Source organism: Xenia sp. Carnegie-2017, unplaced genomic scaffold (genome assembly GCF_021976095.1).
Source record: "Xenia sp. Carnegie-2017 unplaced genomic scaffold, XeniaSp_v1 HiC_scaffold_1, whole genome shotgun sequence".
NCBI classification, from domain to species: domain Eukaryota; kingdom Metazoa; phylum Cnidaria; class Anthozoa; order Malacalcyonacea; family Xeniidae; genus Xenia; species Xenia sp. Carnegie-2017.
Window position 1 is genome coordinate 4,634,206 of NW_025813402.1, and position 25,400 is coordinate 4,659,605.

Consider the following 25,400-nt stretch of genomic DNA (forward strand, 5'->3'; position numbering starts at 1 on the left):
TCAAGGAAGTATTTGCATGGTGTGTAGGCAATATTGGCCACTAAGTCATTCAAGTTTGAAAATGTCCGCATCCTCTAAAAAATATCATCTGATACGCTCATGACTGATACAATGAGTCCAGATTTCGTAAAAAACTTTAGGCTCAAAACTTTGGATTTTGTTTTACACGGATAGTTAATTTCCTGTCTTTTTCAGTTGTAATTTCAACCAACCTTAAACGTTTAGATTCATTTAGTTCATTTCCCATTAACGCCAATGTCATTGTAACTCAAGTATCAGGAGGCGAATGAAAAAAACTATCGTCGGCTTTCGTTAACTTTCATTGTTTAATGCGGTAATGAAAGATCACAAGCGATATTTTAAAAACCACTTCGTCAGTCCAAGGTTAACATCTAGCTAAATGATTTTTTTCTTTTCCAAGAATTAAATATCTACAGTTTTCTTATTGCCACAGTTTAGCAATGGCAATAAAATTTTTAGTAATATTCATGCATTAGTAGTAAAATATGACAATAAAATATGACTGGTGTTCAAAACTTCAGTTCTATCTTTCATTACCATATGTCATCACAATATATAAGGATTAATATATTATATATATTCTCTGATGATGGCTTTGGCATTACGTCATTACAAAATGGACCATAAATTTTCTTCAAGATAACTGCCCCAAACGAGCAATTTGCTTGCGTTATAAAATAATTTCTTTTTAATTTACGAGTAACAGCATCGAAGTTTTTGTCGAGAATGGTCGAATTTACATACTGAAATTAATTTGGCATAGTAAATTTTATACGTAAAATAAATGTAATAAAATTGGACATTTGATTAAGAACAAAAACAAGAGATAGATGCATCCGAACATCGTATTATCCCCAATTTTGCAGTTACAAAATTTTCTTTTCGACCAGAACATGGGAATATTCTGTTTGGAGCTTGGAAAACATCTAAAGGATTAATCAGCCGAAAGATTTCTACTCCAAGTGACTAAGTCAGTTGCCTCTATTTCAAAATCTTTACAGTCGTTCAAGTGTTCGGTGTCAGTCGAATCTGAAAGATAAAACAATTTCGAAACACTTGAAACTAATTTTAAAATGTCAACATGTTGAATCGGCTGTCTGTCACGATAATGACCACACCCAACCTGTGTAGTTTCTTAAAACGTTTATTCAATTAAAGACTAGATAGACATTGAAAACCAACTTTTTTCATTAATAGCAGACAGTGCAATATTGACATTACCAGGAACAAGAAAAGATGATCAATGGATTGCAATAGTTAAAACAATCCGCCAAAAATCAAATGATTACTTCACGTTGGCTCTATTGTGATCAACTTTAACCAATAATACTGTGACAGCGAAGACTGATGACAACATTAATCAGACTAAACAGGTTTTTTTGTTTTGTTTTTATCCTATAATTGTCACTGAAATACTCTAAAAGGTTCAAAGTTCGTTTCTAAAAAAGTAGAAATTTACCAATATTGGTTGTTTAAAAAAACAGTTCGCTTTAATTACAATTAGTAGCCCGAACTACTTTTTAGACAACTTATTGTTCAAGCGTATAAAGACATTATGCTATTCATCATATGTTCTGGATTCAAAACTGACTTCAAATCGGATGAATTAAAAAACTTTCGCCGAAGGCCGGTGTGAAACAACACGCATTTCTCAAAACCTTGGTTTATTACCAGTATAATTTTCGTTGTTCACCAAAGTCTTGCGAGGAACAACGTTGTTAGGCTTGGTTTTAAGTAAACACCATTAAACACACAGCTTGCCAATGTTTTTGCAAATTAGTAACTAAAGTCTTTAAAGTAGCTTAAAATAACTATCTTACTTGGTTTTCCTTCATAAAAATGTCGCAAGAAGTGACTTTTTGTAGATACTGATCTTGGACTTGAATTAATTTCGGATAGATTGTCATTCTTTGACGCGAATGTTCCATACATTAACCTTCTGTGCTGGGTCAACTGAAAATGGATTTCGTTTTCCACTTCATGTTGAGATAAATCAAAATGAGCCTCCTGTAGTTTATCATTATTCCCCAAATACACTCTCATTGCGTTCTGCGGTGTGGTGGATAATTTCGAAGTTGCAATGCCTTTCCACAATTTCAAATAGTCTTCAAATGATATTTTCTTCAAATGAAAATGTATGTCATCGTTTTTCTCTTCCTCCACTATCTCGGAGTTATTTTTAATAACCGAGCTTCGTTTAAGATTTCCTACATAAATAAAATCAAAGTTGAAAAAGTAAGTGTTGCAACAGAGGCAAAACTAATACAATAGACCAATGTGAATGTGATATTTGCGATGTTTTTTTTACAAACAACTTGAAGAATCGAATGTGATATTTGAAACAACAAGTGCACATGGCTGTAATAGTTTGTTAATTTTGAACATAGGCAATATATGCAAAACAGATCATAGCTGATGTATAAACAATAGCTTGTGTATTTTTAACAGCTAATTCCTTAACTTATGAATTCTTGAAAACAGCTTAGGCTAGTATTTTCGGTATATCAGATACAAGCTTATCATCCCATTCAGCAAATCTAAAATCTTGTTTGTACATATTATGTCTAAATGTATCTAATTAGTGATCACACAGCCAATTAAATATGCCAAATCAAAAATTTCATTACATGCACTGACCGTCCATTCTTTTGCTCTCCAAGATGCAATTTATTACAGTCTCATTGTAAGCTTTTCTATTGTGGTAATATTCATAAGCTGCTTCTTCATTAACGGCATCTTGCAAAATTGGATTTGAAAGTAATATCTAAACAATACATAAAATATGCAATAAAAACTAAAAACTTGCATAAATTATCTATTTAGTAATTCTGTAGATGAGAGATATAAAAAAAAATTTAAATTCATATACCAACAATCAAAGGTAGCAACATCCTTACTCATGGTTTCATAGAAGTTTTTGAGCTCAGTAGTGGATGCAATAAAAATGGGAATGTATGTATTTTTACGATATACAAAATAAATATTATCAAATGTCATTTGTGAAAGGGCAGAATTTATATTGTACCTGTATAGAAAGTAAAATATATGAAATACTGTAGTTTGCCATCCAATCAGCAGGGTTATCCAAGAAATCCAGACATGGTACTCCAGTTGAGCTGTGAACTAAATTGTTCAAAGGAGGAATTCCAGAAAATTCTTAGTTGCCACACAAAATAAAGTTTAGACTTCTATAACTTTGTGGTAGCATATTGAATATATGTATATATTATGGTAATTTAATATTAAACACATATGTATGTATTATACATATCGTATAAAAATTAATTTGTATTTCCCGTATGTTTATTACACAACCAAAACAGATATATTTATGCAATTACATTATTATGTATCTATTGTAAACTGTGGGTAAAATTTATGTAAAAAATCACATAAACAATAGTTAAATGAAATCCATCCAAAACAGCACTTGTGATATTTTTAGAATGCTTATAAATCATGGATGTTTCGTACCATATCTTCAAACCTTAAAAATAAAAATCACGAAACACTCTCACCATTTGGATGATATGGTATCGTAGCAAAGAAAACCTTAGGTGGTGTCATGTTGTAAGAATCTGAAAACTCAAGGTAGATTTTGAATATACCACCTGAAATTGCAAAGAATTTAATATTTAAAGATCATGTCTATCAGTCTAGTTAATAATTTTACACACTTACATTCCCACATTGTTTCCTTTAAACCATTTATTTTGGCTTCCCACAAAAACATATTATCCTCATTAATAGGATAAGCTGTTATGCCCTATAATATTATCATACATTTACGGTTCCTTTCAGGAAGAAAATATTCTCAGCCAACTATCAATTACACATACTACTACTTTCTATGTCAATTGTCAATTATTTAAATGACGAAGTACAATTAAAACTTGTAAATTTCAAGTTTGCTCTACCCAGAAGTTCTCTCTTTGTAACTTTACATACTCTTTTTCAAGCAACATTTGCGCCCTCGACTTCATTTTTTATGCAGCTTTTCAAAAGAGTTGCAAATTATCAAACTCGATGTCCATAATTTGAAGAAAAACTGGCAGCATTAAAATCTAGCACAAGAAGAACAGGTGAACACTGTGAGTCCGCGGATTTGACAACTTGAACGAGCAGCCATCATTTGAGTCGTAGCCATAGTTACCAGTAGTCACCATTTGGTCAGGGAGAGAATCGTGCTTACAATATGTGCAAATGTTTCCATTTTACGCGCTCAACATTCAAAAACGTTTCTAAATTTCAAAGAGTTACGATCACAGAAACATTCTCATTATCATACAGTGAAATTGTGAAAATCTGTTCTGTGCTCTTACCTTCATGAAGAAATGAGCGAAAGCACAACTGTTTGCGATCAATATCCATTGCATAGGGCTGTGTTTGAAGGAAACCTCAGGAAAGTTTCAAGTCTTTTGCATGATCATGATATCGATGAAAGGGACAGTCATGGTAAGTCGCGATTTGTTTTTACCATTTTTACTTAACACAAGAATCATGCGGAATTATTTGAATTCAATACTGGCCATTGTCGACATGTATCATTCACTTGGACACTTAAAATACAAGTTTTCTTTTGTACTATTTAGTTTTCTACTGCATAGTAATTTGTGCTTGCGTATAATTTCTTTATGAATATTGAAAACGTTAACGCGATTTCTGCTTATGCCACAAATACTGCATAAATGGATTACGTATTTCATTCAATTGATTGATTCAACGAAATTAATGGCAAATTGATATAGTTTTTGTTTTTGAAGTTGCCATATTTTAATTCGATATACTTATAGATCTTGTGCACATGGAAATATTATCTTTTATTCATTATTTCCATCAAACATGAAAATAAAACCCGTGTCATTTGTATTTTTTGGAAATACGACAATTGGACTATTTTCATATTGAGGAATGCCTAAACAAGCATAAAAAATTTGCTAATATTTCTCTTTCTCAACTTATACAATGGCTAACTAAGAAAAATAGTTAAAGATACCATAATTTCTAGTAATTATGCTTGTCTATGTGATTTTTCAGGAAATACTCCTTTGCACTTAGCAGTTATGCTTGGCCACAAAGGTATGTCTTAAAATGTATATTTTAATGATAAAATTAATAAAATATGTACCAATATAGAAATATTTTTTATTAGAATGTGTTTATTTACTTCTTGAAAAAAATGCTACAATCAAAGTGAAAAATGCTTCAGGTTGGAGTCCACTAGCAGAGGCAATAAGTTGGGGAAGCAGATCTATAGGTATGTTAAATCTTTATAAATGAATGACTTTACATAACTTTGTTTTGATCATTACTCAATTTATTAAGTTAAAGCAGTCTTGAGAAAAATGAAAGAACAGAACCAGCATAACATTGAAAGAAATCGACCAAAACTTATGAAAGCATTACACGGGGTATTTCAAAAACTTTCTATTTAATATCAATCAATTAATTATAGCTCACTTTTCAATTTAACATGTATAATATTTTTCATTAAATAATTTTAGTTTGCAATTTTATTATTTAATTCTATTGTTATAGCTTGGTGATTTTTATGTTGAACTTAAATGGGATTTTACAAGTTGGAGTAAGTTGAACTGTAATTACAAACGTTTCAAGGCTAAGATCATAATTCAGTTTTAAGTGACCTAAATGAATTATAAGTTTTATTTGTTTTCCAACATTGCAGTTCCACTAGTGTCCAGGATATTGCCATCAGACACGTGTAAAATTTCTAAGAAAGGATGTTGCATAAGGTACACTGTATATTATGGAATTCAATTTCTAGTTCATAAGACAGGTGTGTGTTCCTTAAATTATCTTTAATGAATTATATTTCTTATCAGATTAGATAGCACACTCATTGACTTTGCTGACATGAAATGGCAACGTGGTGACATCAGTATAATTTTCAATGGAGATGCAGAAGGTTTGACAGAAGAGAAATATTAAGTTGTTTTTGTTGGAATATTTTGCTTATTTTATAATTCTATAGGTACTAAGTCATTTGCCATATTAGATAATGAGAAGAAGGTCTTTCAGAGAATGCAAGATGAGGTACGTCAAGCTTTTTTAAGTCTTGCATGATCATGATACATTTGGGTGAAAGGATTTAATTTCATTTTTTTTTCTAACTTTTTTTGCATGTTTGTAGGACAGTGATGCTGAAGTTGATGAAGAAGTAGACTTACTAATGAGCTGGTTAGTTAGAGTTTCTTGTAAATAGTGCTAAGAAACTTAAAATCATACAATGAAGCCTATCTATGAAGAAGGTGCAGTGACTTTCCTGAATTTATGATAATGCATTTGAAAAAAAGAGATGATTGTATCTGTTCACATGTTTAAGACCAAAGTTGTGTTGTTTATTTTAAAAGACTGTTAGTTTTCATTATATAAAACCATCCTTGAGTAACTTGTTCAAACATTTATTCCAGTGACATAGTATCAGCAATGATGTCAACAAAACCAATAACTTTCTCTCGTTCACAAGATGGTTGGTTTTTCAAAGAAGACAAAATTGTATGACTAAAATTTACATGTGTATCGATATATTATGCTTTGATATACCTGTTTTGCTTACATTAATCTCAGAACTTAGGTGATTTCTGGCTTCAAATTTAGGAAAATGTTGGATCATATGTAGCAAATGTTTATGATGTAAATGGAATGACATTAATTACAAAAAAAAGAAGGGAACATCTTTCAAAGGAAGATATTGTAAAAAATAAGGTGAACGTCAATGTTTTCTGACTGTTATATAACACACAAACTTCATCTAACAACTTTTCAGGCTGTTGTTGAAAGTATTAGTAAGGGAACATCAACGGTGGAGAGTATACCTGAGGTAGTAAAGAATTGTTCTTATACGCCCTATATCTAACATGTCTTTACTAAGTGTTCATTGGGGTAGGGTAGGGGGGGTCACGAGTCAATTGTGCGGGCGATGGATCGCGGACGCTAATGTCAGAGATCGGATCTTGGATTGAGACAGTTTTGTAAACTTTTCTACATTCTATCGCGAACATTAGCATCACGTGTGCACGTAGATTTGCCCGGGTTTTTGTTCACAATGTCTTTAAACTACAAATGTTCAATAATCCAATATATACGTGTTTAGAACCTATACATTACTTCCTGGAACTTAGCAATTCTGAAAACTCAGTTTAATGAACATGACTGTCGCATATGACTTGGAGATGTAACTTTCCTCATTAAGATGGCAGCCTAATTTATCTTTTTGTATTTATTGGCTTATACCCGAATATCAAATAAAATATCGCTTACATGTGTACTGTAAAACAGGTGAAACGTAAGAAGTCTTTATCAGCCCCAGCTGTTGAACGCTGTTCATGGGAAAAGTATATCGACAGTGAGACGATAAAGTAAGATAAAATGCCAGAAAAAAACTTATATCAATGTTCTTGTGCAGTAGTAACTGACATTTAATATTTTAATCTTAGCATGTCCTGATAATTTTCTTTTCCATGAACGAATTACATATCCATTTTCATTTTAGCATGCCAACTTTAGGACGTAAAACAATATTTAAAGAAGAAAAGAAGACGATGAAGGCCACTGTTGCCATGGTATTATATGTCCAATTCAGCATGAACTTCCAACGTCTACTTAATTTAATTTTTATTTTCTAGAACGAAGGCTTTCCTCTTAAACTAGAACCGTAAGCATAATTGTGAATAATTTAATCAAATATTTCTTACCAACAAGTGAATTGTAATGTGTAATTTTTTGTAGTTTGTTAAATGTCCTCGAAGTTATCGCCCCTTTTAAACATTTTGATAAATTGAAAGACTTTGTGTCACTGAAGTTACCGCCTGGTTTCCCAGTCCGTGTTGGTATGTTGTTGACTTCAGACATTTTAATGACTCATCAAGTATCGTTGTACTCTATGAACATAGGCCACACATATATTTGCCAAAGCCTCTCAAAACCACCGTGAAACAATTTTTAGCCAATTTGTCCACCTCCGTTTTCTTAAGGAGAACAATTTTCAGTCCAATATTTTTTCTCAGTCTTCCATTTTCTTAATCTTCCATCAATTTTCCATCTTCGCTAAGCTGAGCACTGAAAATAATTTTTTCAAAGGGATGACAATTCTTCATTTCAACTATCCTGGTTTTCAAGCTATGCGTTATTCATTTCATCTAGCTTGGCCTCCAGGCCATGCGTGATTCTTCTACTCCGGCATCCATGCCATGCGTGATTCTCAAACATACGAGTTAACGTTTAGATTTTTTAAACACAAACAGATTAGCAACACTATTTACGCATTGCGACACTAAACCACAACGAGATATTTCGTTTATTTTTACAGAAATTCCTGTCCTGCCAACGATTGTCGCAAGAATTACGTTTCAAAAATTTGAGGCCGAGGTGAAGATTCCCGATTCGAAATTCCTCATTCCCAAAGATTTTAAGGTAAGTTGACATTTCATGTTGCGCTTGACGTTTATTTTTGGAGAAATCTTTCAATCATAAATATTACATTTTTTATAGGAAGATCCATGTCGCTTTCCAGATTTATAGATGTTTTTACTATAATTTTGAAATGGTGCAGCATACAAAAAGGCATAATATCCTTTGAGTGATATCATTTCTTGGTGCATCAGGAATGCACGTGAATGCACAGTTCACAAGGGTGTTGTGTGAAAAAAACTTCAAAATAATTTGACAATATGTACGGCATACATAGCTAGCTCATTTTTTCATGTTTGTATTTTTGTCTGGGAAAATTTAGATATTGCAAATGCAGATTTATCAAATAAATATCACTATGTGCATGTTATTAATTAACAATAGATTCAAATGCATATTATACATAACTATACGTATATGTAAGTTAATGAAATGATTAAAATAACTCGACGTTATGATTTACAAAGTCAGTAGTTTCAATAATTTTCTGTCATACTTACATACATACGTATGAGACTACAGAAATATGTGTGAGAGTACCGTTGACGTAATCAATTCATAAGCATGTATACCAGTATTGGTACGATATTGACATTTCTTAAAACAATTTAAAATTTTTACCTTTTATTGAGGTACAAGTTAGTGAAACCAAGACCTTTACACTTAACAATATTTACTTCTGGTGAATGGCTTTGTTTGATGACTTGGATACGGACCTAAAATCAAACGAATTGAGAGTGAGAAATACTCTGCTGCATGAGACTACGTGGAAATATTTCAAAGCTACTTGTATAATGTGTTAATTTGTCCATTTCTGTTTAAATTGAGATTATGGGACGCGGTACTTCATGTATTTTTCATTACTTTGCCCTCATCAAAATTCACAAAAGGTGGCATTCGACGTACGACATTTGCATTTTTATCTTTGAGAAGGATAATGAAAAACTATATTTAGCATCGTGAGTTTTCAGATAAAGTTACCCTAAGACACGATAAATATCCAATATTTAATAAGATCTTAATTATTGTCTACTGTTGCAGGTAGGAATGACAACAGAATTATAGTGTGAATGTCACAAAGATTGTCCTATTTCTGTTAAACGACAACCTCCAAATTTCATTTAAACACGAAACATTTTAATACCTTTGTTAGAATTCTCAATGCTTTTATAGCAGCTTTCGCTTGTGGTGTTAAAGATCCAAATAATACAACTGACTCTCCGTGTGCAAGTGCCATTGCTGTAATTACCTAAAAAAGAAAAAACCTTTTACTCGCAGCTGCGAAAACAAAACTGAAATCATAAACAGTGAACAAGCAACAACACATGTATGAATGCACTTTAATGTGTGGATATCAACAGGATAGAATATAGAAATGATTTCTGTACTTTATCGTGTTCACTTTAGGATAACATTGGATAACATTTGGATGAATTTGCAATAGTCTAGAAACGATGATGTGATAGTAGTCGCCACAATTTTTTACCTTATCCTGCATCCAACTGTCAACGCAACCACCTGAATTTGTGTTACTCAGAAGTTCTGAAATTGCCATCTCAACTATATCGTCTGTGTCAACACCTAGACAGTCAACAAAATGACCATTATACAAAATAAACCATATTAAGCTTCATCTAACTCTATTTGGGAACCTTTTTTCCATAATCCAGAGCCCGAAAACACGCATGAAGTTGATGTTTCTGCCACCAGTCTAAAAAATCCTCACTAAGTCAATAATATGAAAAGACGTATTTTTGAAATAATATAACGTTGTTCAGAAGCAGAACCATGTCCTACAATCAAGATACTTGGTTTTCAACTGATAAAAACAGAAATAATTTATCTCAAGGGAGTCATAAAAATTGAAGAGTCTGGTGCTAATAATATACGAGATGAGACAGATTTGTTAAACGATTTGACGAATTAAAACGATCCTCCCCTCCCACTTTTTGCTCTAAAATAAAATTTTTGCTAACATTTAGATTTTTTAACCTAACTTGAGGCAAAGAAATGACAATTAAGATGCAGTAAATTTAGTAAACATAAGTCATAGCCCACCCTCCACCCAGGTTCAATTTTGTGGCGCTGTTCCTGACTTCAGCACTTTTCTGTATTTATACTTATAAATACCTTCAAGCATCAAAATCATAACCAATAATTTGCAACAACTTCAGAATTGTAACAGTTATGACGCCTGAAGATGCTACTGACTATCAAAATATTTTCTCATCTTAAAGAATCCTTACTAACTGAGCTCAATCAAACATAACATAAGGGAAAAAGTAGAAATTGAACAATCAGCCAAATGAAACTCTAAGACAAAAAAATAACTTGAGACTCACAAAAAGTGAGTTTTAATTACTTACAAAATGCCTTGACCCATGCCTTCTGACCGACTATCCAATTCTCTGGCACTGTCTATCATAATTGGAATATCGTTAAACCTTTTCTTTAAAGACTTTAATGCTTGTCTAGCCATTTTTTGTGCAATCTACATATAAAACAATCATTTCTAGCTATAGGCATTGGTTTGTTTTGATGACTACTGCATTTCAAAAGAAAATGTGACTTAGAACTTCATAAATGAAAATGATCGCTTCAAAAATTGACATAGAACATACTTTTATTGGTTTTCCACCAGCTACAAAGGCTCGCCCAGTTATTTTGACAACCATTCCTGGCATTGTAAGATCAATACTTTGAAAATTGAAAATTGGTTTTGATTTGGTCACAATTCGACCACGTCCATATGGTAAGTAGCCTCTGCAATAACAATTAATACAATTAATTTTTTTCTTCAGAAAAAACAACAACAATTCACAAGATGCACAACATTAATTAGTTTATTAAATACCTCTTTTTTACTTCAATTTCAAAGGACATTCCAAAGTTTTTCATAACAGGAAGATAAACCTTAAACATCAATTTAATGGTACGTAATCTTTGACTCACGTAAAGATGGACATGAGAATGCACATAGCTTTAGAAAACAAGTTTTGCAATCACTAGCTCTGTTACCTTTGCAATATGGTCAATGTGCAAACCATTAAATGTATATGTAGGTCCATTTAGGAAAAGAATATTATATTTTCCAAGATTTGGAGAAGGTGCAAACATCATACACAATATGGAAAATGGAATGATATCACAAACGTTACTAAGCAGCAAGAAATCAGGAAACAAATAAGTTTAAAGTCACTGAGCAAAATATTTTCTAAACATCCGAAAATATTTTCTCACCCAAATTGATAAGCATCAACATAAAACTTTCCTGCCTGAACATCAGATGGTAAGAATGTCATAGTTTTTGAACCCCTCGAACCCGACAATGAACCATTGCATAATTGTCTGAGTAGAATCATTATTCTCATCTCATTGGCTGGTATACCACGAATTACAGCATGGTGACAGATATTAGTAACACGAAATGGTTTACCCAAGATACTGCTCAAAGATGCTAGATGACAAATAAATGTCTCTCCCTAAAACACAATATAAGTAAATTCATTACTCAAAAACATCAAGCATAAGTCAAAATGTGAGTACAGAAAAAATTTCATTTCTCAGTCAACAATCACTTGATGTACAATCATTTGACGAGCTGTTGTAAAAATAAAATTTCATGGTGCACTCACAAAAGCAATGCAAAATAAAATGTCAGTATTATGCACATGTTCATGATATGAAAGAGGTTGGAATTTAAGAAACAAATTTTAGCCATTTTTGATTTGGAGACTAAATCTTAGCCCATTTTTATTTATTTATTTGGAAGTTCATCATTACTCCAACTAGTCATTTAACAGTGCAAGATGGCATTTCATTTTGATGATATAACATCTTGATAAATCTGCTTGGTATGAAAAGATAATATGAAAAAATTTCTGGTGTGCAAAAAAATACTTTCTAAACTGGTACAATCAATTTCTCTACATTTGAGTCTGGAAAGATGCAGAAACACATATGAAAAGCCCTGTGTTTGTATAAGTTCATATGTAACTACCATAAGTAAAGTGATTAATAAAAACTGCACACCAATAAATCTTAAACTAAAAAAATGACACCTGCTTTATATTTTTTGCATCAATGTTAACTATTCTGCTGTCAAATAACCTCCATGTCGGACGTATTGCTTCTTTCTTAAAGGAACCTTGAAAATTGAAATATGATCCAAATTCTTCATCGTACTTCTTTCTTGAAGAAACATTTCCCAGCACTTGGTAGGCATTTGTGATTTCTATAAAAGGATGCAAGCATTTAGGCACACAGTGCCAAAAACTATCGCAAGTATATGTTCTACTCTCAGTCTCATACAGCATACGTATATAAATAGAGCTAAGAGCTTAGAGTGTCATAAAAATGAAGAGAAAACCTATTTTTACCTCTAAAGTTTTCTTCTTTGTTTACCTCTTTACTGGTATCCGGATGATATTTTATCGCCAACTCATAGTAAGCATTCTTGATCTCAGTTTGTGTCGCAGTGGGTAAAAGCCTCAAACTATCATACAAAGATTGTGGCCTTGTTGCGTTTTTTTGTTTTACTTTTTGTGTCAAGGCTGCTGAGTTGTGAAATGAAGCTTGAAACAGAATTTGCACATTAGATGAAAGTTTCAATTTCTTTCTATGTAAAATATATGACAAACACTTTCGTAGAGTCATCATATCCATTTAAAAACAAAGGGAATGTCATGAAAATGGCTGTCTTGATCAGCCATATTGAAAAAAATCTTATACTTCATATAAGATTGTAGAAAAGTGCTACAACAAATTAATATATTCTTGGAATCGTTGTCTTTCTGGAAAAGTTGGGCACTGGAATGTTTGAAAACAAGATTTTTTTGACAACGAGAGAACTGCTGTCAAAAGTAATTCAAAACAGACACAAAATTAGTAATAAAAAACAATTAGATCACCCTGACGTGAGTCATTAATATGGACTGTGTTGCACATACATACAATGATTTTATTAATTAATTACATCATTTAAATTTAACCTTGTGTATTGTCAGATGTTTGCATCAATTAATTTGAAACGATGAAATAAAATCAATTTAAAATTGTTTTTCTACGACTAATTTTTGTGCGCAAGACCTGTTTACGACTTTTAACAACAGCTCTCTCTTGTTAAAAAAACACCTCGCGTTTTCAAAAATTTCATTCAGTGTCTGCTGTGCCAGAAAACGTTTCAGTACTTAGAATCACCAAAAGTTGTTATTTATCTGCGCGCGCAACTTATTTTAAAATAGTTTCTCCAGGTCTCCAAGAAAACTTTTTTTGATACACTATTATAAAGGGGGTATGTAAACATTGAAGGAATATCACTTCTGCTTCTCAAATATAAAACGAAGCTACCAAGGTCGATCAGAGGTTGCTTCATCATGCCTGACTTCATGGTCTTCAATTTTTGAAGGGAACAACAGACACCAGAGAAATGGAATTTTATGATTGTCGCACAACACGCATGGGCTTACCCCCTCCCCCAATCATCTTAATATTGAATTTCTGATTGCAATAGCAGAGAATAAAACCTGACCACTTAAGCAAAGTGAATATTGCAAATTTAAGCGTGTGCGACAAAAATGCCGTACACTTTCAACTTGCAATAATTACTTACAATTGTAGTTTCATTTAAAGTCATGTACATTTACTGTAATGTTAATTGGGAGAAATATTTACGCGAAAAAGAACAATCATGAATTTAAAAATACAATTAACGTGCTTTTTTATTACTCATATACTTGATTATATTATTTTAACTTTAAGATACGCAAATATTTATAATACAGCAAATTAAATACACCACGTAAAGTATGCACAGTTTCATTTTGTACAGTCACAAATCAAAATTTTGAAAAATTAACGAATTGACGGACGATTACATACCCATTGCTTGTATGTATATCATTTAAAGTCAGCACCAGATTATTTTTATGGCTTCCACAACTGATTTCACATTCGTAACTACATTTTAACTAAAGCTGCTTTCTTATTACAAATATTTTACTTGTTCAACGTGTCTCGTCATAGAAAAAACGTCCTTGACGATAACAATTGAGGAATAACATCCATAGAAAGAAATTGCTGAATTTCTGACATGTTCTCAAATGTTAAAATGCAGGAAACTAACATATACCAAACCACTAATCCAAAAACAACTCGTCTCCAGGTTCAAGTCTACGTACATTTTTCACAATGGAAGTATCACATTAATGAAAACATCTAAATTTGCTGCACTTAACTAGTCTTTTGGCAAAGAAAAAAATTAAATCATTGAGCAATACCCACTGCAACTCTGCACAACTGATTGACTACTGCTTGAAAGATCTACTCCAGTATTTTGATGATCTTTTTCCCAAAGTCCCGGTGTTTGGATTATCTAAATTATAAGAAACATTTTGGATTGCGTTGATTGCACGATACAATGGTTGATGTTAGGTGGATTCAACTAGCACTCCAACTCCTCAGGTCAGCTGTGCAAAACCTTTAACTGCATTGCAATAGCGGTTTCTTTCTCATTAAATGGTAATGAAAGAGTATTTAATGATTTACATATTTGTCTTAATACACATATTAATTTTGAACCACATACTGCCCAAAACTTTCTTTTTCCACGTATTTCTAATAATCAAAATAAAAAGACATACAAAACCTTTTCAACAAGCTCTTCAAATGCATACTGCACACCATCTTTTGTTTTTGCACTACATTCAATGAAAAGCATTTTGTTTCTCCTAGCAAAAGTCATTCCTTCCTGTCGATCCACTTCACGATTTTCCTTTAAGAAAGAAAATGTCCCATAGTTAACAATAACTTTGTAGAAGAGACTATTATTAGGGCAAATGAAAAAATATCATGAGTAATGAAAACTGACAAACTACACATGAGTCTATGATGAAATGGTTAAAAACACGATGCAAACTTTCCACTTTTCTTTTCAAATTTCATTTTGTTTGAAATTAGGTTGTCTTGTCAGTCATTATCATTTATCAAAACCAAGATATTCAAGAATTTTATTATCATATTTAATGCACAAATGAAAGAAAGATAATCTGTTTACCTTGTCTATTTTATTTCCCACCAACATTTTAATAATGTCCCGTTTTGTTGAATAAACTTCTACTTCGTTTAACCATTCTTCCAACTTGTTGAATGTGCTACGGTTGCTTGTATCATAAACTATCAAAATATTTACAAAATAAATATTTACAAGCCTTCATAAAAAGCAATGGAATTAGGGGAGGGGTGTTTGGGGTGTGCACCCCTCAGCCTAAGCTAGAATTGGGTAAAAACACCCTTAAACAAGCCCAAACTAGACCAATCAAATCTTAAACAAATCTTAAACAAATCTTAAACAATCTGACTAGACTTAAACAAATCCAAACTAGACTGACTGACCGTTGACTGACTGACAACTTATTAATACTGGAGCACACCCCCTCCCCCTCCCCACACACACAATCATCCTGAATCCATCCATGTTCATAGGTAACTTTAAACATTTATCTATGACTTACACTGGTGACAACTACACAACTACAGAACTCTAACCTGCAGTAAGTAACCTTTAATCAATGGATCCTTTCAATAGCCTAAATTGGGTTATTATTTGTTTGTTTTTTTTCCATACCCACCTAAAATACATCCTTGAGCACCACGATAGTAACTTGGCGTCAATGTTCGAAACCTCTCTTGTCCTGCAGTATCCTTTTAATTATAAAAAGTTAGAATTCATTAAATTTTACCATCTTTGGTTACTTGATGACACCACAAGTCACAAAATAAGATAGGAATCTAATTACATTTCACTCTTTAAGTACTAACCCAAATTGCGAGCTTCACTCTATTGTCATCAATTGTTAAACTCTTGATCTTAAAATCAACACCTGTAAATGAAAGCTGTCAGGGTAATCAAAAACTTCCTTACATAAAATCTCTTTACCAGGAAGAACAGGGCAAATTTGTTTACTTTTTTAAATTTCAAAGATCATGATATTTGCAATGTCACATAATATGTATATTATTGTAATAATAGATCATGTACACAAATGGAAAGCAAAAGCAGAAAATAAATTTCCAATTTCCAAATTGCTTAAACATTTTGTATTTAAACTAACTGTGTACATTACGTTGAGTTTATCCATGCGAAAACCAATTAAAATATTTGTCATGATTTCGAATGAAACTTTAATGTTATGCCAAAACAATAATCATAATTTTTACCAATAGTTGCTCCTAGATCCGGATCAAATGTATCATCCACAAATCTCAGAAGGAGGCTGGATAAAATAGCATCAGAGTTATAAATGTAACATATAAATGCTGAGTTTTTAACAAGTTAAGTAAACATAATCAAAAGTAGTAAGTCAAACTAACATATAACAGTAGTAAAATTCAAAGAAAACGCCTCAAAAACAATGCTCATTTGGTTGCAGTAACAATTTACAACATATCTTTGTCCTGGGTACAAACGTTTAAACTATTGAAATAGCAACGTTGACTAAAAAATTTGAAAGCTAACAAAATATTTACTAGATTTAATAAAAATACAAAATAATTAAATGATGCAAACATCATATACATCATATACTTAGAAAATACCTCGATTTTCCTACACCACTTTCTCCAATGATAAGAATTTTAAGTGTAGCTAATACATCAGCGTCCATCTTTAGTGTTTTGTTGTGGTAAATGATGACGTCCCTTTTTTATGTGTGCGCCCCGGCCCCCCTGATTGTAATTGTAATGTATGAAATATCAAACAAGTGTTTTGATTGCTGGAAATCCGGCGTTTAGTTTTACAAAAAAGTACTTTATCGTTTTCAAGTGTTTCAAAGACTTCATTCAAGCACGCAGGAACGTTGTCAATGTTTGTAAAAGCACGCAAAATCAGACGCCTTCGCCTGGTTCTCACTTCGCTTTTAAGAGCTTGAAAACGCAAACTTGGGGTTTTCCTTCATTACGTAGAATTCAGTTTGCAAGAAAGGCTAAGATTCCGCCAGCTGCTGACATGCAAAATACAGAATATAATCTTATGTAATTTCAACAAGATTTATCATTGGATGTTGCCTAGAATCCAGTCCCCCAGTGTCAACACAGTCAATTGCTTTTTCTCAAAATTTGTGTTCGAGCAGGTTGCCTTGCGTAAAAAGTTAGTTAATACCTCCTTTTACAAAGGATTTTATATTTATGTGAGCGGTTTTTGATTTGAACTTTTAGTATTAAACATTGGAAATACAGGAATTATTAGTATTTCCGTAATCTCTGTCAGATGAACGGAGACTTTGTCGTCATTAATTGAAACAATTCAATATTTGGCAACAAAAATAGGTATATTGAATTAAAAGAAAATGAAAAGCAATTTGTTGTTTCGTAGGATACATAAGTTTTAAAAAAAAAGAGAAGCATTGCATAGCAACACATTAGTCATAACAAATGGTCATTAACCTATCTACATTGAGATTCAAGGTGACATGGAAAATCAAAGAATGTACACAGCATTTCAAAATGTGTTTCACAATCAGCTCAAACCCTCCTCTGATTTATATCCAGTGACAAAGACAGGTTTCTATTTTGCAAGGATAAAGCACCTCACAAAATGTGACTCACATAATTTACACATTATTTCGTATGACTGACACTTATAAGTTATATATTAAGACGTTAGTATGGAATAATTGGGATTAAATTGCCGTCGACTCTGTTTATATGAATCATCACAGCACTTGAATTTTGGAGACTTGTTCAAGAGCAGCGTGTTTTAACAGTTAACATATTTATTTGCTTTAGGAAAAAAAAGTTGCACGGATTTTAAAATAAAGATATAACGATATGAATTAATGGCTTGTCATTTTCCCTATCTCCATTTTGCATTCATTGAAAGCCTTATGCATTCAAATCATTAAAACAACACTTTCATAAAAAACATATGTTATGACGAAGACAATACCTTGTTTACACAGCAGGTGCTTGATGGTTAGGCACGGACAAAAAAATACACGGAACGAGATCGTAAAATAAAATCTTTTAAAAATTGTGTTTTTAGAAAACATGTTTTTGAGAAAGACGATGAAGCACTATAATTTATGTTTCACATTGTTTCATTTGACTGCATGCTTTTGACATTTACCTGTAGCGTTATTCTTTTAAAAGTTATTTTATAAATTGAATGTTAGTACAACTGTATAATTAGATTGTACAATTCAAGACAACTTTGGAGCTAAATTCAGAAATTCGATTGTCTTAAAGATTTTATCGCATCTTTAATTTTTTATTTAATTTTCGTGCATTATATGCTAAATTTATATAAAAATAATTATGAAATAAACTCGATTCCTATAAAACGCTTTCCCAAATCACGTCAAGAAAAGACGCTTATTTTAAAAGTGAAAATTTCTTTAGCTTCCCTGAAGAAAGCTCATCTCGATGTTGACATAAATTTTTTATCATCCTAAACAAATTGGGACATCATTGCAGCCAGTTGAGTACTTTTTTTCCAAAAAAGCCATAATTTTCCAAGGGAAATTAAGTATAAATCATTTATATTTGAAAGTAAAACGCAATTTTGATCATTAAGAGTAGCATAAATACATGGGAACAAAAGCAGAAGTCATTTAGAATGAAAGCAGATGTTTACAGACTTTTTATTTTTGAATTGGCGATTGTAGACGTTGTGATATGCTAATAATCTCTCCCTGTTGACATGCTTATCATTACAATAATGTATAAATTGAAGAGGTCACTATTGTTAATGAGAGATCATCTGTAGTTTCCAAAACGTATTTTATTTCATCTCGAAAGAAGAGAGTGGGTTTGAGAAAGTTTAAAACTTCTCTAATAAAAATGCGAATCACAATTTACGTCAATTCTACTCGCAGACTTGTTATATTTTTAATCATTTTTGTCATAACAGTATGTTATGTTTGTAATTCAAATAATCTTGTTGAAGCAGTAAACTCCAAAGATTTCTCAAGCAGAATTTATGTGAACGAGACGATAAATGCTTTTACTCAACAGATTGCTCGAAAAAGTGGACGATTAATTATTGGTGCATTGTTGCCCATCCATATATCAAAGGAAGGGGCATGTTCTAATCTTTATGTCGATGGCATGATGCTAACGCAGGCGTTCATTTTTGGCCTAAAAGAAGCGAGGGAAAGATCATTATTACCAGAAGGATTCTCACTAGGATACGAAATACGAGACACGTGTAACTTAGTTCCTATTGCGCAACAACATGTAACAAGTATCGTCTTGGAAAGACATGGTTATAAAAAAGATGTCAAAATTTGCTCTAGTTTAGCTAAGAAAACAGACGAAAAACGTCTGAGTGGCAATGTTATCGCTGTTCTGGGTGCAGGAAATAGTGAAATTTCGATTGCAATAAACAGAGTTCTCAGTGCATTTCAAATTCCTCAGATAGGATTTGCATCTACATCAAGTTATCTCAGCGAAAAAATGCGATTTTCCTCATTTTTTCGAACAGTCCCTCCTGATACCAATCAGGTCAGCGGGCTTTTGGCTTTACTCAAAAAACTTTCTTGGAATTATGTTGGAATTTTGTTTTCGAGTGGTGATTATGGAAGAGCATTAGTCGAGTCATTCAAATCGTTAGGAAAAACAGAGGGAATTTGCATTGCGTACGATTACTCAGTTCCATATTCTGTGACTTTGGATGCAGCAAAGGGTATTGTAAAAGAAATAAAGAGAAGGGTTGATGTTGAAATTTTGATAATATTTGTGCCAGAGATTGATGTAAAGATTTTGTTATCAGCCATGCTTGATGTTGGGTTAGCAAACAAAACTCTTATTGCAAGCGATTCATGGTCCAAGGCAATTAAGAATAAGACTCTTTCAAAAATTGTTTCTGGAACTTTGGGACTAGCCCATCACTATACACCGGTAAAAAAGTTTGAAGATCATTTCCTTCATTTAAAGCCAACCAATAACACCTGGAATATATGGTTTAATGAAACTTGGGAATATTTGTTTGATTGCAAATTATCTCCATCAGAATCTATTAGGAACGTTAACACAGTTAGAAACAAAACTAATTGCAATATAAAAAGTCAAAAACTGAAAAGAGAACAATTTTCTCGATTCCATTATGTAAGCAACGTTATAAACGGAGTTTTTGCTATAGCAGCTGGAATAACAAAAAGCTTAAACAATAAAAGAAACGCTGGTGTTTCAGTCACTTCCAGAGAATTGTTAAAGTCATTAGAAGAGATCACGTTCCAGAAATACAACGGTCAATATGTAAAGTTTGATAAAAAGGGTAATGTTGGTGGTAAGTACAACTTAGTTAATATTTATTCCGATTTAACTCCACGTCATGTAGGAATCTGGAATGGATCTAGTTTGGAGCTTAATGAGAAAGAAATTCAATGGCACAGTGGTCTGTTTCCTCCAAAAGGCGTGTGTTCCATTTTATGTCTTCCAGGAGAGTATCAAGTTGCATCTAAGAAAGATCCTCAATGCTGTTGGAACTGTCAACGCTGTCCTCCTGGAACAATAACTAATCGACCAAATGCAACAACGTGCACTCCTTGTTCTGAACATTATGTAACAAATAGCCAGCAAAGTGGTTGTGTTTACATACCATTGAGTTATCTCGACTGGGGGGATTTTTGGACAATTTCAATCATAATCTTAGCGTCTGTATCAATAATCATCCTTTTGTTCTTCTTGATAGTTTTTATACATTTTTTAAACACACCTGTTGTGAAATCAGCTAATCGCGAATTAAGTCTGCTTCTACTTGTTGGATTATCTTGGACTTTTATTGCTCCCTTTGCATTTGCTGGCAAACCTTCAAAATTTAAATGCATCATAAGCCAAGTGGTTTTTTGCCTCGGATGCGCACTCGCACTCTCCGCCATGTTATTCAAGACTCTACGAATTGTGCTGCTGTTTACTTTGTCCTATAGAGGATGCTGGCTCCTAAAGAACAAATATCAAATTGCTATGACAATTACGTTCACACTGTGTGAACTTGTATATTGCCTGTTGTGGATTGCAGTTGACCCTCCTGGTATTAAAATCCTTTCTTTAAAGCTGACGAAACGGTACATTGTATGCAACTTTAATAAATATTGGTATGGTGGATCACATATTCTTCTCATCTTTCTCAGTATCATGTGTACGGTATTTGCTGTTAAGGGTAGAAAATTACCAAAAAATTTCAATGAAGTTCGACATATTGGACTAAGCATGTTTACCTTCAATATCGTCTGGGTGGTATTTATGTGCGCGCAATACGGAGCTTCATTGGACTACGATGTAAAAATAAATTGTTTGGCAATGATCATATCCAGTCTTATGATCTTGGTTCTTTTGTTTGGTCCTAAAGTGCATATCTTGTTGTTTCGTTCACACTTAAACAAAAAAGAAGAATTTCAAAATGAGATACGCAGGTATTCTTTCGGAATTTCCAATGGTATCAATTCCACTTCAGCAGCGGCAGCTTCCTTTCAACTTGGTTCTTTACTCAGTGATCTTTGCGCTACAAGCGCACCAAACAGCCAATTTTCTGCTGCTCATAATTCAAGCAACAAAAATCAATGTCGATCTCATAGTTTTGATGTCACGTCTACACAGAGAAATTTTCGGCATCATTTATTCACTCAAGAAAAAGAAACACAAACTGAGCCTTTTAATGAATCTTCTCAAAGAGATGTAATAAATTTGACTAAAAAGAGAGATGAAAAAACTAGAAACACCAACGAATCAAATTCAAAGGACCTTGAAAAGTCCAGCCAAGCTAATTCTCAGGATGAATGTGTTTGCTTATTGAATGAGGAAGACAAACTTTTTAATGGCAATGAAAACAATGGATCGTATCAGTCATCCAAATCTTCCTTTAATGAAAGCAAAGATTTTTCATTCGGTCACGTGAAATCAGTTGATAAGGAGAGACATTTCAAGCATTCATGTGAGTTACCGATGAATGAAACACACTCTCTTCCAGATATTGAAAAAAACACGAAGTTAAATTGGGATGATGGCGATTGCAATTTAGATATAAATTTAAGCAATTTTTGCAAAGATGGGCATATTAAAGAGACTGTTTTGTAAGAAAGCTCATCCTAATCATCCATTTTACAGTCCAGTTAAATAGCTAAATTTATATGTCAATCTAACTATAAATACATTTAGACCACCTTCAATACAAACAATGAAAAAGGTACCTACAAAGTTATAGAGTATAGCTACTAAACGTGCATTGGATTTCCTTTCATCTTTATTTAATCATTTTTTTCTCCTGTCGCACGGTATTCAAAAGATTATAAATAATTGTTATTTAGTGTGTGAATATATAAAGTTGAAAAGGAAAAGCTAAATAGTTCTTATTTTGTAAATATCTTACTTTCATTGGTTACGAATCGAGTAAAAGCATAAAATAAAAGAAGATAGTATCAAGGACTGTGAAATATAATGTTTTTTATCCGTTGAATAATCCTTCCATTGACTTTCTTCTCCCGTACACCACGTGACCATACTGTCAAGCTTAGCTTAACACTCAAAAGCAATAAGTTATGAATTTGTTTGTAGTTAATGAAACTCAAATTGCTAATCTTGAATTATATTAATGTCTCTCGAATTATGTAGATGTGTCTATGAATTTTTTGTAATTAATGAAAAAACTCAAATTTCTGAAACTCAAATTGCTTTTTCATTGGTTGGTTTTCTGAGATTTTCAAATCATCTTTTGCATAAAGAATTGTACTTGTATGAAATTTCAAATATTGTAAATGGACAGAGCTACTACATGGATATGAATAAGTTTCTCTGATCATATGTTATATTCATTTCACTGTTCATCACACACAATTACGATTTTGAGCGCGCTTACAATTTCTTTACGGTCATGAAGTTCATTTTGCACTAAGAACTAGGTTTTATGTGTTTATAAGGTGACGAGACTATAATTTATGCAGTAAATTGCTAACTACGCCTCAACGATTGTTTTTTTCTTTTTAGAATAAATAAGAATATATAAATACATGTAATAATAACTGTTATGATAAGATGAAGGAGCTGGTTATTAGTAAAAGGTTAATTGGTTTACAATGTTTGTTTTAATTATCTATTTTGTCTGAAAAATAATTCAGTTTTATCAATTAATTAGACTCAAATATACATATCATTTCCTAATCTTATGACATTGCCAAAACATGCACATAAAAAACGTGGAATGTTGTAATAAATTTATCCGAAGACCCGCAATTTACCCAGCGCGGCAACTTCCGAAATATATTTCAACTATTAGTCAAAATTATGTTCAAAAATATATTTCAAAGAATAGCCAATTGAAAATGAATAATCAGTTACAGTGGATATTTGCGGACAGGTTGTTTTGTTGAGTTCAAGTTTCCGGCGATTGTGGTATCATCGCAAAATTATTTATAATTAAATCGTAAACTCTAAAAACACATAGGAATGAATGTAATTATAATGTGCTCAAGATGTTGGTATTCGGATAATCAACATTTTTTCTTTGACAAACAATAGGAAGCATTTTGTGAAGAAAAGCATAAAGATAACTATAGCTACTACAAACACAATGTAAGCATAACTAACTTTCAGAGAAATTTTGTTTTTCTCTGACTTTCTCACTAACTTTTTAATTAGTGGTGCTGGCATTCTCAAAGAGTACGGCAACGTAACTAAATCAATTAGAGTTATGAATAGATAAATTATATTTGATCTTTTAATCCTTAACAATTAAAGTTCACTAACACTTATCATCAACTTTTCCAATAAATTAATCAGAAACATTTCTGTGATACAAATTTAGGGGAACCAACGGACCTTTCATACATTTTCTAAGCAAATGTTAAAAATACATAAGCTAACTCCGTATCTGGCGTGATTGACCAGTTTGTCAACAAAAGCTACAGGATACACATTGAACACAAAACACATTTACAAATATATACAATACAGTATCTCAATTTTTCTTGCAATAGCGCAAATATATGAATTGCTTTTCAGTTCTATTGAAGAAAAACACGTCTAGATTACTGCTACAGAATAAGATCCAGAACCTCCTAATTCATATATTATATATATATTTCAAAAAAATTCCATATAATGAAAAATGAACTAATTAATGGCTTCCTCCATTATTAACATGAGGACGAGTCGATAATAATATCCGTTGGAAACGTAAATGTTTAAAGAGACAGTTGTTATTCATATATTTCAACGCATTAAATCTGATGTGAAATCAATCATATTTCAACGTAGAGAAAGAGATAGCTAAATGTTGCCTGCTACATGTCACAAAATTGCATGAACAACCTAAAACATTCTCTTTTATCCATTGCCTCGGTCAAAAATGTACTATGATGTGTATGATGTGCTCTCGAACTTAATATTAAAAAACATTTAAGTGACGAGCTCTTGCAGGCGGGATTTACTCAAGGACGATCAGTACGTATTTACTGTGTGTAAAGCTACTATTGTCTATTGTTAACAAAGAGTCTGTCATGTGTCGTTTGATTAATTGAAACGAACAGGTAATATGCAAACTTTTGTCTGCTGTCAAATTCATCCAAACTAATGCATGAAAGCATAAAAAAACATAAGAAGAATTTTTTCATATCAAGTACAGAAATGTGTAGAGGAAAGGTACGTTTACACACAACGATTTGTCGGGCCGACACTGACGCCATATTACGTGTCTTTCCATATTTGGAAAGTCGCCCGACTCAAAAAATCGGATGAAAATCTGTAACAAACTATAGATTTGTTCCAGATTTTTACTGTCTTGCTATGGCTTCAAAAACAAGCAAATTATGATTATCGAAAAATCATCGAAATGTCTTCTTTCAACACGGAAAATGAAAGTGCTGAAAGCGTCGTTGTTTTTATTGAAAAACCAAAAGCTGCAGAGATTCATAAAAAGAAAAAAGTCAAGAATATTTTCTTAAAAAAGAAATACGGCAAAT

At 32.3% G+C, this 25,400-nt stretch overlaps 5 protein-coding genes across 8 annotated transcripts; 2 read left to right on the forward strand and 3 right to left on the reverse strand.

The window, feature by feature from the left end:
• Nucleotides 1–385: 385 nt before the first annotated feature.
• On the reverse strand, nucleotides 386–4,247 carry LOC124435546 (ubiquitin-conjugating enzyme E2 1-like). Its single transcript, XM_046985534.1, has 7 exons — nucleotides 3,939–4,247; nucleotides 3,703–3,787; nucleotides 3,540–3,632; nucleotides 3,047–3,144; nucleotides 2,659–2,785; nucleotides 1,842–2,228; nucleotides 386–1,050 (listed from the first exon to the last, which is right to left on the reverse strand). Exons 1-7 carry the CDS (start codon nucleotides 4,002–4,004, stop codon nucleotides 956–958), a joined length of 951 nt encoding a protein of 316 aa, XP_046841490.1. The 5' UTR covers nucleotides 4,005–4,247; the 3' UTR covers nucleotides 386–955.
• A 9-nt stretch (nucleotides 4,248–4,256) lies between these two features.
• LOC124435529 (ankyrin repeat domain-containing protein 13C-B-like) lies at nucleotides 4,257–8,917 on the forward strand. Of its 3 annotated transcripts, none has more exons than XM_046985504.1 (18): nucleotides 4,257–4,476; nucleotides 5,059–5,100; nucleotides 5,174–5,278; nucleotides 5,347–5,432; nucleotides 5,560–5,605; nucleotides 5,708–5,774; nucleotides 5,865–5,947; nucleotides 6,014–6,075; nucleotides 6,173–6,219; nucleotides 6,453–6,537; nucleotides 6,640–6,747; nucleotides 6,809–6,862; nucleotides 7,321–7,400; nucleotides 7,535–7,604; nucleotides 7,668–7,696; nucleotides 7,771–7,871; nucleotides 8,351–8,454; nucleotides 8,533–8,917. In XM_046985504.1, the coding sequence occupies exons 1-18, from the start codon at nucleotides 4,356–4,358 to the stop codon at nucleotides 8,560–8,562; spliced, it is 1,320 nt and encodes a 439-aa protein (XP_046841460.1). In that variant the 5' UTR covers nucleotides 4,257–4,355; the 3' UTR covers nucleotides 8,563–8,917. The 3 variants fall into 3 exon arrangements, with proteins under 3 accessions (XP_046841460.1, XP_046841469.1, XP_046841477.1); XM_046985521.1 differs by having other exon boundaries at nucleotides 4,258–4,476; nucleotides 5,231–5,278; XM_046985513.1 differs by lacking the exon at nucleotides 6,809–6,862.
• On the reverse strand, nucleotides 7,704–13,274 carry LOC124435514 (RNA 3'-terminal phosphate cyclase-like). 2 transcript variants are annotated; one of them, XM_046985485.1, is made up of 12 exons: nucleotides 12,831–13,274; nucleotides 12,513–12,685; nucleotides 11,692–11,933; nucleotides 11,470–11,608; nucleotides 11,306–11,364; nucleotides 11,073–11,214; nucleotides 10,818–10,942; nucleotides 10,104–10,162; nucleotides 9,938–10,032; nucleotides 9,596–9,700; nucleotides 9,073–9,167; nucleotides 7,704–8,100 (listed from the first exon to the last, which is right to left on the reverse strand). In XM_046985485.1, exons 1-12 carry the CDS (start codon nucleotides 13,114–13,116, stop codon nucleotides 8,061–8,063), a joined length of 1,560 nt encoding a protein of 519 aa, XP_046841441.1. In that variant the 5' UTR covers nucleotides 13,117–13,274; the 3' UTR covers nucleotides 7,704–8,060. The 2 variants fall into 2 exon arrangements, with proteins under 2 accessions (XP_046841441.1, XP_046841449.1); XM_046985493.1 differs by lacking the exon at nucleotides 12,831–13,274 and having other exon boundaries at nucleotides 12,562–12,601.
• Nucleotides 13,275–14,145: 871 nt separating this feature from the next.
• On the reverse strand, nucleotides 14,146–17,147 carry LOC124442249 (ras-related protein Rab-18-B-like). Its single transcript, XM_046992757.1, has 7 exons — nucleotides 17,047–17,147; nucleotides 16,669–16,724; nucleotides 16,270–16,331; nucleotides 16,080–16,152; nucleotides 15,506–15,624; nucleotides 15,098–15,223; nucleotides 14,146–14,824 (listed from the first exon to the last, which is right to left on the reverse strand). Exons 1-7 carry the CDS (start codon nucleotides 17,112–17,114, stop codon nucleotides 14,711–14,713), a joined length of 618 nt encoding a protein of 205 aa, XP_046848713.1. The 5' UTR covers nucleotides 17,115–17,147; the 3' UTR covers nucleotides 14,146–14,710.
• Nucleotides 17,148–19,557: 2,410 nt separating this feature from the next.
• On the forward strand, nucleotides 19,558–22,866 carry LOC124453738 (metabotropic glutamate receptor 3-like). Its single transcript, XM_047004625.1, has one exon. The coding sequence runs from the start codon at nucleotides 19,558–19,560 to the stop codon at nucleotides 22,519–22,521; it is 2,964 nt and encodes a 987-aa protein (XP_046860581.1). The 3' UTR covers nucleotides 22,522–22,866.
• Nucleotides 22,867–25,400: the final 2,534 nt, after the last annotated feature.

What these genes read in the sequence shown, in the direction of transcription:
- LOC124435546 (XM_046985534.1), bottom strand. Translation starts at nt 4,004, where the DNA reads ATGAAGTCGAGGGCGCAAATGTTGCTTGAAAAAGAGTATGTAAAGTTA. An exon ending in AAAGGAAACAATGTGGGAAT is followed by an intron (nt 3,633 to 3,702) that starts GTAAGTGTGTAA and finishes TTGCAATTTCAG; the next exon opens with GTGGTATATTCAAAATCTAC. An exon ending in GGAGAGCAAAAGAATGGACG is followed by an intron (nt 2,229 to 2,658) that starts GTCAGTGCATGT and finishes TTATTTATGTAG; the next exon opens with GAAATCTTAAACGAAGCTCG.
- LOC124442249 (XM_046992757.1), bottom strand. Translation starts at nt 17,114, where the DNA reads ATGGACGCTGATGTATTAGCTACACTTAAAATTCTTATCATTGGAGAA. An exon ending in GGATCTAGGAGCAACTATTG is followed by an intron (nt 16,332 to 16,668) that starts GTAAAAATTATG and finishes TTTCATTTACAG; the next exon opens with GTGTTGATTTTAAGATCAAG. An exon ending in GAGTGAAGCTCGCAATTTGG is followed by an intron (nt 16,153 to 16,269) that starts GTTAGTACTTAA and finishes TATAATTAAAAG; the next exon opens with GATACTGCAGGACAAGAGAG.
- LOC124435529 (XM_046985504.1), top strand. Translation starts at nt 4,356, where the DNA reads ATGAGCGAAAGCACAACTGTTTGCGATCAATATCCATTGCATAGGGCT. An exon ending in TTCAGAGAATGCAAGATGAG is followed by an intron (nt 6,076 to 6,172) that starts GTACGTCAAGCT and finishes GCATGTTTGTAG; the next exon opens with GACAGTGATGCTGAAGTTGA. An exon ending in ATCGACAGTGAGACGATAAA is followed by an intron (nt 7,401 to 7,534) that starts GTAAGATAAAAT and finishes TTTTCATTTTAG; the next exon opens with CATGCCAACTTTAGGACGTA.
- LOC124435514 (XM_046985485.1), bottom strand. Translation starts at nt 13,116, where the DNA reads ATGGATATGATGACTCTACGAAAGTGTTTGTCATATATTTTACATAGA. An exon ending in GGCATGGGTCAAGGCATTTT is followed by an intron (nt 10,163 to 10,817) that starts GTAAGTAATTAA and finishes AGGATTTTTTAG; the next exon opens with ACTGGTGGCAGAAACATCAA. An exon ending in AACTTGTACCTCAATAAAAG is followed by an intron (nt 8,101 to 9,072) that starts GTAAAAATTTTA and finishes AATTATTTTCAG; the next exon opens with TGCTCAGCTTAGCGAAGATG.
- LOC124453738 (XM_047004625.1), top strand. Translation starts at nt 19,558, where the DNA reads ATGCTAACGCAGGCGTTCATTTTTGGCCTAAAAGAAGCGAGGGAAAGA.